At 38.3% G+C, this 13,534-nt stretch overlaps 1 gene segment (V, D, J or C); it reads right to left on the minus strand.

Moving 5' to 3' along the window:
• Positions 1–11,512: 11,512 nt before the first annotated feature.
• LOC135533841 (Ig kappa-b4 chain C region-like) lies at positions 11,513–13,278 on the minus strand. The segment is given in 2 exon segments: positions 11,513–12,083; positions 13,239–13,278. A coding segment is annotated over 1 exon segment (243 nt).
• Positions 13,279–13,534: the final 256 nt, after the last annotated feature.

Here is a 13,534-nt window from a genome sequence, read left to right on the forward strand (position 1 = left end):
GTTGTGCATCACCGGGGGATTTCAGTGCAGCAAACTCTCTCCAGAAGTTCAGTGAGGATCTCTGAATGATCCAATGTTGACCTAAATGACTAATGATGATAAATACAATCCACCTGTGTGTAATCAAGTCTCCGTATAAATGCACCTGCACTGTGATAGTCTCAGAGGTCCGTTAAAAGCACAGAGAGCATCATGAAGAACAAGGAACACACCAGGCAGGTCTGAGATACTGTTGTGAAGAAGTTTAAAGCCGGATTTGGATACAAAAAGATTTCCCAAGCTTTAAACATCCCAAGGAGCACTGTGCAAGCGATAATATTGAAATGGAAGGAGTATCAGACCACTGCAAATCTACCAAGACCTGGCCGTCCCTCTACACTTTCAGCTCATACAAGGAGAAGACTGATCAGAGATGCAGCCAAGAGGCCCATGATCACTCTGGATGAACTGCAGAGATCTACAGCTGAGGTGGCAGACTCTGTCCATAAGACAACAATCAGTCGTGTATTGCACAAATCTGGCCTTTATGGAAGAGTGGCAAGAAGAAAGCCATTTCTTAAAGATATCCATAAAAAGTGTTGTTTAAAGTTTGCCACAAGCCACCTGGGAGACACACCAAACATGTGGAAGAAGGTGCTCTGGTCAGATGAAACCAAAATTGAACTTTTTGGCAACAATGCAAAATGTTATGTTTGGCGTAAAAGCAACACAGCTCATCACTCTGAACACACCATCCCCACTGTCAAACATGGTGGTGGCAGCATCATGGTTTGGGCCTGCTTTTCTTCAGCAGGGACAGGGAAGATGGTTAAAATTGATGGGAAGATGGATGGAGCCAAATACAGGACCATTCTGGAAGAAAACCTGATGGAGTCTGCAAAAGACCTGAGACTGGGACGGAGATTTGTCTTCCAACAAGACAATGATCCAAAACATAAAGCAAAATCTACAATGGAATGGTTCAAAAATAAACATATCCAGGTGTTAGAATGGCCAAGTCAAAGTCCAGACCTGAATCCAATCAAGAATCTGTGGAAAGAACTGAAAACTGCTGTTCACAAATGCTCTCCATCCAACCTCACTGAGCTCGAGCTGTTTTGCAAGGAGGAATGGGAAAAATTTCAGTCTCTCGATGTGCAAAACTGATAGAGACATACCCCAAGCGACTTACAGCTGTAATCGCAGCAAAAGGTGGCGCTACAAAGTATTAACTTAAGGGGGCTGAATAATTTTGCACGCCCAATTTTTCAGTTTTTGATTTGTTAAAAAAGTTTGAAATATCCAATAAATATCGTTCCACTTCATGATTGTGTCCCACTTGTTGTTGATTCTTCACAAAAAAATACAGTTTTATATCTTTATGTTTGAAGCCTGAAATGTGGCAAAAGGTCGCAAAGTTCAAGGGGGCCGAATACTTTCGCAAGGCACTGTACATTGTTTCTAGAAATAACACCCCCCCCCCCCGCTACCATAACCTTCATATGAGCCCCCAATGTAGGTACAGTTTTTCTAACCCATAACACATAAGTCACTACTCCTAATTTCCTTCCATATTTTGTTACATACTTAAATACATCTCTTTCTCTAAACATTATTTTCGTTCTACGCCCATATTGGTCTCTTTCTTCTTCATCCTTGGGTGTTATCGCACAACAGACAATACCTTTTATTCAATTACTTATGTCACTCCAATGTATCACTCCAATTACAATGATATTGTAAAACAAAATAAACAAAAACCTTTAATCTAATATTCTGCAAGTTCTGTCAATCAACCTGTCTCAGGATTAGTTTCCAGAGCTTCCCTAAGCCTAGTAAATTTAAACAGTCCTATATCCAAAACATAACTAAATGTTGTTTATAAATTGTCCAACCCAATATACAGGATAACAGTCCTTAGTGCTTACTTTAACTCAAATTTGACCTTCTCAATTCAATACATCATCCCTTTAATTATTAACATTATACTAAAAACTTTAAGTACCAGTAATATCTATTTTACTATGTGCCTTTTTGCCTCTGTTTTTTTGTCATGAGTGGCCTGGTAATAAAAGGTCATTACCCCAATCCCCTTTAGTCTTTCCTCTCCCAGCACATATCATTCCAGATACAGTTCACAGGTCATCAGACACAGTTACCCTTCACTATTCAGCCAGTAGGGTGGGTTTGAGTTTCACACACACTTGTTGTGGTGATAATCTCTCCCAAGCATTAATGCATTCTGACATCACATTCCATGATAACTCCCTTATTCTACTGGTGATCTCTCAGACGAGTTTACAGATTATGTAGTTATCAACATAACCCTTGGTTTGGTAAAACGTAATCTAGTACGTATTTTATCACATATAAACTGTACTCTCTATGAACCACTTATTGATCGATCAGATTCTATACACCGCTTGGTGAAAATTCCATTCTTACTAACCTCAAAACGATTAGTTGTTGCTCTTTTGAAAAGGGTGCAAACTCCTGTATAGCAGCATTCTCTGCTACCGCACTAACTTCCAGTGTCATCTTACACTCATTTTCCCCTTTACTTGTTATCTCCACATCTGTAACTTCTTACGCTTAGATATTTTCTGTAGCTCTGTTAGACCACTCGCACGTCTGCAAGGGCAAGCAGAATCATATCTGTCCCCCATCGTAATGTATTTCTGATGATAGAATGTTAATTAACATTAAAACGCTGGTAAGTTAAGCTTCTCGTTATTGTTTTATGTGATTGTTCCAATTCATTATCTTATTTATCCTGTTTATCGGGTAATGTTGCCCTACATTATACGGTTTGCTCTTTCATATTCAAGCCGAATTGGTAGAATTAACGTGTGCTTCTTTCAGCGACTCTATGGCTTTATTAAATTTCGCTATCTCTACATTCCAGGGAGAAACAGTCCATTTGTTTCTATGCCACTATTTATTTTCCTAAACACTCCCTTTTATTAACTATTTCCCAAGGTAGGGCCACCCACTTTCCCAGATAATAATTCATTAGTCACAGCACTTAATACCTCCTATTAAAACCTACTCTATAATGTCTACAACTGTATTACTGAATACTACAGAAGCCTTAATGTCTTATTCTATTACAGCACCTCAAATATCACTGTGTTTCCCCTTTCACAGATATCATTACTATCATCATTTTATTATTTTGCTTATTCTATTACTTTACCTTTATTCAGTGCATTTTACTTTGATGTTCCTTAATTTCGTTCCCTCTGCCTAATAGTAGTTAACTGACTTGCCTAAGTAGTAATTTAAAAATATATATATATGTTTTTAAATGAAGTCAGTCAGCAGCATTTAAGTCTTTGAATGCCAAGTCAATTAACAAACAGATCACTGGCCATTTTGAATCCAACCGTACCTTCTCCGCTGTGCAATCCGATTTCCGAGCTGGTCACGGGTGCACCTCAGCAGCGCTCAAGGTACTAAACGATATCATAACCACCATCGATAAAAGACAGTACTGTGCAGCCGTCTTCATCGACCTGGCCAAGGCTTTGGACTCTGTCAATCACCGTATTCTTATCAGCAGACTCAAAAGCCTTAGTTTCTCTAATGACTGCCTCTCCTGGTTCACCAACTACTTCTCAGATAGAGTTAAGTGTGTCAAATCGGAGGGCCTGTTGTCCGGACCTCTGGCAGTCTCTATGGGGGTAGCACAGGGTTCAATTCTTTGACTGACTTTTTTCTCTGTATATATCAAGATGTCGCTCTTGTGGCGGGTGATTCATTAATCCACCTCTACACAGACAACACCATTCTGTATACATCTGGCCCTTATTTGGACACTGTGTGAACAAACTTCCAAACAAGCTTCAATGCCATACCACTCTCCTTCCGTGGACTCCAACTGCTCTTAAACGTGAGTATGGACAACTGCAAATACCTACAACTACAAATTAAATTGCTGGATTGTAAACTCTCCTTCCAGACTCATATTAATTAAACTAAAATAAATCCAAAATTAAATCCAGAATCGGCTTCCTATTTCTCAACAAAACCTCCTTCACCCACTGATAAGGGAATTTATATGTTTAAAGTAATGACTAAAGAATTCCACCCTGAAACGTATAAGACTATATTCCAGTAATACATGTGTGGGACAAGTTCAGAGGGAGAAATATGTGGAGAAAACAGAGACTACACATGATAACTCTGAAGAAGCTGACAACAGGAGGGCCCTTTCAAGGCCCTTTCAAGGAGAGTACGGCGAGAAACTGCCAAGGCTGGTAGAAAATTGATGTCTGTGTGTGTGTGTGTGTGTGTGTGTGTGTGTGTGTGTGTGTGTGTGTGTGTGTGTGTGTGTGTGTGTGTGTGTGTGTGTGTGTGTGTGTGTGTGTGTGCGTGCGTGCATGTGTGTGCGTAGAGGGAGTTATAAAGACTGTTCAAATTTTGGTTGACTTGAGATCTCTCCTGAATAAACTACAACGAACCTTTTGCAGTCTTTGCCTAATTCTTATCAACCCTACCTTTACAACCTAGGGGGAATTGGTCAAAGCTATAGTGATTGTTATCATCATTGGGATTGAAAATTCTCGTGACACTCACACTGCCAAACATACCCTCGTAAAACTGACTATCCTACCGATCCTTGTCTTCAGCAATGTCATTTACAAAATAGCCTCCAACACTCTACACAGCAAACTTGATGCAGTCTATCACAGTGCCATCCGTTTTATCACCAAAGCCCCATATACCACCAACAACAGCGACCTGTATGCTCTCGTCGGCTGGCCCTCGCTACTTATTCGTCGCCAGACCCACTGGCTCCAGGTCATCGACAAGTCTTTGCTAGGTAAAGCTCCGCCTTATCTCAGCTCACTGGTCACCATAACAACACCCACACATTGCATGCGCTCCAGCAGGTATATCTAACTGGTCATCCATAAGCCAATTCCTCCTTTGGTCGTCTTTCCTTACAGTTTTCTGCTGCCAATGACTGGAACAAATTGCAAAAATCTCTGTTGCTGGGGTCTTATATCTCCCTCTCTAACTTTAAGCATCAGCTGTCTGAGCAGCTTACCAATCACTGTACCTGTACACAGCCCATCTGTAAATAGCACACCTGACTACCTCCTCCCCATATTATTACTTACCCTCTTGGTCTTTTGCTCCCCGGTATCTCTACTTGCACATCATCATCTGCACATCTATCTCTCCAGTATTAATGCTAAATTGTAATTATTTTTGCCTCTAGGGCCTATTTACTGCCTACCTCCCTACTCTTCTACATTTGCACACACTGTACATAGATTTTTCAAGTTTTCTTTTATTTTGTGTTGTTGACTGTACGTTTGTTAATGTGTAACTCTGTGTTGTTGTTTTTGTCACACTGCTTTGCTTTATCTTGGCCAGGTCGCACTTGTAAATGAGAACTTGTTCTCAACTGGCCTACCTGGTTAAATAAAGGTGAAATAAATAGAGGAATTGATTGGCGAAAACTGCATGATGTAAGTGTCCATCACATTACACTTTTTACATGTTATCTCTGTCCTGTAGGTGACAGGAAATCCACATACTCTTTCTACCATATCCTATATCCCCGACATGATTTATGTTACATGATTATTTTCGACTGAACGTTGGTGGAACGCCGCAGCGATGTGTCTCTCCAACAGCACCCTGGAGAGGCGTACTGGGAATGGACAAGCAAAATGTTTTGCGCCCCTGCCTTTGTCAAAGTGGGCACTGCTTATCATAGGGCTGCATCGGCGCTCACCTAAAAAGCCCATATGCCACTGGCTGAGAGAAATGATCATTGTTTTTGGGCAGAATTATGGGAGGTTTTATGTGTTGCTGTATGTGTGTCTTGGTCAGTTTAGCTCAGAAAATGCCGCCCTCGTCAATCTAACGCCATAGGCGGCCACCTAATCCTGCCTAATGAGCGGGCTGGCCGTGCCAATGATCACTGGAAGGTGGAAACTGACTGGTTTCCATGGATATCAATATGTTACCATAGCACTAATAAACAGGTAAAGTGATATATGTTCAGAAGTTACATGATATATGACTTTTAATCATTATAGTTTTGTCTTACTAAAAAACAACCAATAACCAATAATAGCATTGTATTTATGCCCTTTTTATTCATGTAATTGAACAATACTTGAAAGTTACAATCGCTTCAGGCTCCCAAGCACTCCCCAAATGGACTTTACAATCAGCTGTGGAAATCCAATGGATGTGATCATCAACAGTGGCATATTCACTTTTTTCATGAGTATGTTACGTACTGTGAGCTCTGTGAATGAGACCTGACGCTGGATTCAACATGAGACACATGTAAACTACTTGTACATAAACTATCATCATAAAGTATAATACCCATTTTATCTGTCATTCATTACATGGTGGCATATCTGTTATGTCTCCCTTCCTGAATCCACCATAGAGGTGAAAACCAGTCACTCCCCCATATCTGTACCAGTCCGGGGTATTTCAGACAGTGAAACTGTTCATCTGCTCGACCGGTAGCTGTGGGAGTGAAACTGAGATTTGCATAGACAGGGTTGGGTGGTTCTGCTTGTTCCAGAATAGAGCAGCGCTGTCACCAGATGTTCATTCTGTTCCCAGGGGGTTGGAGGTAGAGAAGACTATCTTGAAGATGTGATACATTTGTCCACATAATATTAAATGTTTTGCAATTAAGCAAAATACAGGAAAGATCACATTGGTGAGAGTCCGACATATCGAACAAATGTTCAATAGCATTAGACTAAGTCTATAAATCAAGCAGGTTGAAAAACTTTCCAAGAAAGATGAATAAGGAGTACCATGTATTACATGTGTCTTGACCTCTCCTGTTAAACTGTTAACATTGTAGTATGTAGATCTCTCCTGTTAATCTGTTAACATTGTAGTATCTAGACCTCTCCTGTTAATCTGTTAACATTGTAGTATCTAGACCTCTCCTGTTAATCTGTTAACATTGTAGTATCTAGAACTCTCCTGTTAACATTGTAGTATCTAGACCTCTCCTGTTAGCATTGTAGTATCTAGACCTCTCCTGTTAATCTGTTAACATTGTAGTATCTAGACCTCTCCTGTTAATCTGTTAACATTGTAGTATCTAGACCTCTCCTGTTAATCTGTTAACATTGTAGTATCTAGACCTCTCCTGTTAATCTGTTAACATTGTAGTATCTTGACCTCTCCTGTTAACCTGTTAACATTGTAGTATCTAGACCTCTCCTGTTAATCTGTAAACATTGTATTATCTAGACCTCTCCTGTTAACATTGTATTATCTAGACCTCTCCTGTTAACATTGTAGTTTCTAGACCTCTCCTCTTAATCTGTTAACATTGTAGTATCTAGACCTCTCCTGTTAATCTGTTAACATTGTAGTATCTAGACCTCTCTGTTAACTGTTAACCTGTTAACATTGTAGTATCTAGACCTCTCCTGTTAACCTGTTAACATTGTAGTATCTAGACCTCTCCTGTTAACCTGTTAACATTGTAGTATCTTGACCTCTCCTGTTAACCTGTTAACATTGTAGTATCTAGACCTCTCCTGTTAATCTATTAACATTGTAGTATCTAGACCTCTCCTGTTAAACTGTTAACATTGTAGTATCTAGACCTCTCCTGTTAAACTGTTAACATTGTATTATCTAGACCTCTCCTGTTAGTCTGTTACTGTTAACATTTGTAGTATCTAGACCTCTCCTGTTAAACTGTTAACATTGTAGTATCTAGACCTCTCCTGTTAATCTGTTAACATTGTAGTATCTAGACCTCTCCTGTTAGTCTGTTAACATTGTAGTATCTAGACCTCTCCTGTTAATCTGTTAACATTGTAGTATCTAGACATCTCCTGTTAATCTGTTAAAATTGTAGTATGTAGACCTCTCCTGTTAATCTGTAAACATTGTAGTATCCAGACCTCTCCTGTTAACATTGTATTATCTAGACCTCTCCTGTTAACATTGTAGTTTCTAGACCTCTCCTGTTAATCTGTTAACATTGTAGTATCTAGACCTCTCCTGTTAATCTGTTAACATTGTATTATCTAGACCTCTCCTGTTAATCTGTTAACATTTGTAGTATGTAGATCTCTCCTGTTAATCTGTTAACATTGTAGTATGTAGATCTCTCCTGTTAATCTGTTAACATTGTAGTATCTAGAACTCTCCTGTTAACATTGTAGTATCTAGACCTCTCCTGTTAACATTGTAGTATCTAGACCTCTCCTGTTAATCTGTTAACATTGTAGTATCTAGACCTCTCCTGTTAATCTGTTAACATTGTAGTATCTAGACCTCTCCTGTTAATCTGTTAACATTGTAGTATCTAGACCTCTCCTGTTAATCTGTTAACATTGTAGTATCTAGACCTCTCCTGTTAATCTGTGAACATTGTAGTATCTAGACCTCTCCTGTTAATCTGTTAACATTGTAGTATCTAGACCTCTCCTGTTAACATTGTAGTATCTAGACCTCTCCTGTTAATCTGTTAACATTGTAGTATCTAGACCTCTCCTGTTAATCTGTTAACATTGTAGTATCTAGACTCTCCTGTTAATCTGTTAACATTGTAGTATCTAGACCTCTCCTGTTAATCTGTTAACATTGTAGTATCTAGACCTCTCCTGTTAACATTGTAGTATCTAGACCTCTCCTGTTAATCTGTTAACATTGTAGTATCTAGACCTCTCCTGTTAATCTGTTAACATTGTAGTATCTAGACCTCTCCTGTTAATCTGTTAACATTGTAGTATCTTGACCTCTCCTGTTAACCTGTTAACATTGTAGTATCTAGACCTCTCCTGTTAACCTGTTAACATTGTAGTATCTAGACCTCTCATGTTAAACTGTTAACATTGTAGTATCTAGACCTCTCCTGTTAAACTGTTAACATTGTATTATCTAGACCTCTCCTGTTAGTCTGTTAGCATTGTAGTATCTAGACCTCTCCTGTTAATCTGTTAACATTGTAGTATCTAGACCTCTCCTGTTAATCTGTAAACATTGTATTATCTAGACCTCTCCTGTTAACATTGTATTATCTAGACCTCTCCTGTTAACATTGTAGTTTCTAGACCTCTCCTCTTAATCTGTTAACATTGTAGTATCTAGACCTCTCCTGTTAATCTGTTAACATTGTAGTATCTAGACCTCTCCTGTTAACCTGTTAACATTGTAGTATCTAGACCTCTCCTGTTAACCTGTTAACATTGTAGTATCTAGACCTCTCCTGTTAACCTGTTAACATTGTAGTATCTTGACCTCTCCTATTAACCTGTTAACATTGTAGTATCTAGACCTCTCCTGTTAACCTATTAACATTGTAGTATCTAGACCTCTCCTGTTAAACTGTTAACATTGTAGTATCTAGACCTCTCCTGTTAAACTGTTAACATTGTATTATCTAGACCTCTCCTGTTAGTCTGTTAGCATTGTAGTATCTAGACCTCTCCTGTTAATCTGTTAACATTGTAGTATCTAGACCTCTCCTGTTAATCTGTTAACATTGTAGTATCTAGACCTCTCCTGTTAGTCTGTTAGCATTGTAGTATCTAGACCTCTCCTGTTAATCTGTTAACATTGTAGTATCTAGACCTCTCCTGTTAATCTGTTAACATTGTAGTATCTAGACCTCTCCTGTTAATCTGTAAACATTGTATTATCTAGACCTCTCCTGTTAACATTGTATTATCTAGACCTCTCCTGTTAACATTGTAGTTTCTAGACCTCTCCTGTTAATCTGTTAACATTGTAGTATCTAGACCTCTCCTGTAAATCTGTTAACATTGTAGTATCTAGACCTCTCCTGTTAATCTGTTAACATTGTAGTATGTAGATCTCTCCTGTTAATCTGTTAACATTGTAGTATGTAGATCTCTCCTGTTAATCTGTTAACATTGTAGTATCTAGAACTCTCCTGTTAACATTGTAGTATCTAGACCTCTCCTGTTAACATTGTAGTATCTAGACCTCTCCTGTTAATCTGTTAACATTGTAGTATCTAGACCTCTCCTGTTAATCTGTTAACATTGTAGTATCTAGACCTCTCCTGTTAATCTGTTAACATTGTAGTATCTAGACCTCTCCTGTTAATCTGTTAACATTGTAGTATCTAGACCTCTCCTGTTAATCTGTGAACATTGTAGTATCTACCTCTCTGACCTCTCCTGTTAATCTGTTAACATTGTAGTATCTAGACCTCTCCTGTTAATCTGTTAACATTGTAGCATCTAGACCTCTCCTGTTAATCTGTTAACATTGTAGTATCTAGACCTCTCCTGTTAATCTGTTAACATTGTAGTATCTAGACCTCTCCTGTTAATCTGTTAACATTGTAGTATCTAGACCTCTCCTGTTAACATTGTAGTATCTAGACCTCTCCTGTTAATCTGTTAACATTGTAGTATCTAGACCTCTCCTGTTAATCTGTTAACATTGTAGTGTCTAGACCTCTCCTGTTAATCTTTTAACATTGTAGTATCTAGATCTCTCCTGTTAATCTGTTAACATTGTAGTATCTAGACCTCTCCTGTTAATCTTTTAACATTGTAGTATCTAGACCTCTACTGTTAACATTGTAGTATCTAGACCTCTCCTGTTAATCTTTTAACATTGTAGTATCTAGATCTCTCCTGTTAATCTGTTAACATTGTATTATCTAGACCTCTCCTGTTAATCTGTTAACATTGTAGTATCTAGACCTCTCCTGTTAATCTGTTAACATTGTAGTATCTAGACCTCTCCTGTTAATCTGTTAACATTGTAGTATCTAGACCTCTCCTGTTAATCTGTTAACATTGTAGTATCTAGACCTCTCCTGTTAACATTGTAGTATCTAGACCTCTCCTGTTAATCTGTTAACATTGTAGTATCTAGACCTCTCCTGTTAATCTGTTAACATTGTAGTATCTAGACCTCTCCTGTTAATCTGTTAACATTGTAGTATCTAGACCTCTCCTGTTAACCTGTTAACATTGTAGTATCTAGACCTCTCCTGTTAAACTGTTAACATTGTAGTATCTAGACCTCTCCTGTTAGTCTGTTAGCATTGTAGTATCTAGACCTCTCCTGTTAATCTGTTAACATTGTAGTATCTAGACCTCTCCTGTTAATCTGTTAACATTGTAGTATCTAGACCTCTCCTGTTAATCTGTTAACATTGTAATATCTATACCTCTCCTGTTAATCTGTTAACATTGTAATATCTATACCTCTCCTGTTAATCTGTTGACATTGTAGTATGTAGACAGACCTCTCCTGTTAACATTGTATTATCTAGACCTCTCCTGTTAACATTGTATTATCTAGACCTGTCCTGTTAACATTGCATTATCTAGACCTCTCCTGTGAAAATAGTAGTATATTGTGAACTACTGGTTGATGACGATTTGGTTAGAACATAAATAACTAATCAATTAGGTTTAGATCTGATAGTTTCATAGAAACTGTGAATCCGGCTTTATGAATATAATGCTATATCATTCAACAATTTTTAAGATTAAAGTCTATTTGGGTTTATTGAAAGAGACAAGGAAAATATTTGTTCCAAAGGGAAATCTTTATTTTCATCAAAGCAAACATTCCTACAGTATCTAATAGTAATAAAACAGAACACATCACATCCAACACTGATACAACCTCAGTATACAGAGAGGATTGACACATGAACTCAAGCAAAGCCCCCTGTTAGTCTACATGTCAGAGATCAATAAGACAGAGAACATCTGATCTCAGAACAGAGTCAAAGTAGAGGAACCAGCAGCCTCTCTCCACAGGGGTGTCTGAGGGGTTCTACCCAGAACAGTCAGCCCTCCTCAGGGTCTTGGTGACTGGAGTCTGGGATTTCTGCTGGGCTTCACAGGTCACCTCTCCTGCCTTGGTCCACTCCTGGGCAGTGAGAGTCAGGGTGCTGCTCCAGCTGTACAGGCCATCCTTCTCCAGGACCCTAGAACTGGCCTCCTGCTTCTGGCTGGTCCCATCCACTTTCCAGCTCAAGGTCCAGTCTGAGGGGAAGCCCTTGTTGGCCAGACACATCAGTGTGGCTGTTGTTGTACTGGACAGCTCCTCACTAGAGGGGGACAGGACGGTGAGGGTGGGGGAACTGTTACCTGGAACAAACAGAAGACATCAACTAAGTAATTACAACAAGTACAGCTTTAGTAAGAGATTATCTTCAGAAAAGTACACATCCAAAAAAAGGTAATTGGAAATGCCCTCTAAATATAAATGTAAAAGTTATATTGTTTAAAAGATGTGGAGAAAACACTAAAGTAATATGATACAACGCAGATTGATGAACCAAACAAGTATAAAGTGGTTAAATAACTAGAGTTGCTAGTCATATGGTGTCAGTTATACATGTTATACAGACATTGTTGAGGAATGGATCTGATCAGAACAGCCAAGTCATATTCATAGTATTTACATCACATATCAAACATGTTGGATTATGAAGTCAGTTACAACCATAACTGAGACCCTTTGTCTTCACACTAACAGTGAAGTCTACCATGAACAGAATGCAACAGTGATGCCTACTTTATCCTATACTATATATTAGTTATAATACCAGAATTAGGATTCTAGTCCACAATCTTACAAATCAGAAAGACAAATAAACCTACAATTTAGCATGTCGATGATATACAATATTATTTGAAAGAAAGGCTCAGTCAAAAGTAATTTAAAAATCATCTAAAATATCTCAAATGTAAATATTTTAATAGAGACAGAGTTTGGGAAAGTAAATACCCCAAAATGTAGTCTGAAAGACATATCAAAAGAGCTTGTTACTTACGTCCAACATCAACTCTGGTCAAGTCACTATTACTGCTGGTACAAAAACCTCCTGACCATTGGGGAAGCTGAATTTCTTTAGACTGTGGTTCAAAAGATGAACTCTACTATGGTCTGAATACTTGTCAAAGATGATTTGATGTTGTTCTTTTGAAGTAAATGATTTTCTGTTTTGTTTTGCCCAAAGTTTTGCAAAACATTCCTTTTATTGTCCATTTCTTACAAGGTGTGGTATGTTTCATCATACACTAGAATCTAAAAAGTAGAGTAATCACTCATCGCTTAAATTCAGGTCAAAATTGATTAAATGTAATAAAATGGCCTTGAAAAAAATGGCCATGAATATTTCCCCCAAAATCATGGAGATAAAGTGAGGTAAAAAATCCTCAATATCGAGGCTAAATGTATAGAGAAATTGAAACGCGACATATTAACTGTATAAAACAGTTAATTTTGTGTTTACTTACTTCCAACATCAATTCTGGTGCCACTACCAAAAGTCCACCACAGTGATACAATCACAATTACTGCTGGAACAAAAACCTCTCTGTGTTGTGATGCTGCAGCCGTCACAGTGAAGATCCCTCATACAGAATCATAATCAACACTAATACACTCTAACATCTTCCAAGTAGAACAAACACTTCATATTAGCTGTTTCTAGATAATACAAATCCAGATAGCAGTATTTTTCCTTCCTCTGTGTATCAGGTTCTCCTAGTCTGGAGGTACAGTCCAGCATTAGGTCAGTGTTGCTAGTATA

Source organism: Oncorhynchus masou, unplaced genomic scaffold (assembly GCF_036934945.1).
Source record: "Oncorhynchus masou masou isolate Uvic2021 unplaced genomic scaffold, UVic_Omas_1.1 unplaced_scaffold_2713, whole genome shotgun sequence".
NCBI classification, from domain to species: domain Eukaryota; kingdom Metazoa; phylum Chordata; class Actinopteri; order Salmoniformes; family Salmonidae; genus Oncorhynchus; species Oncorhynchus masou.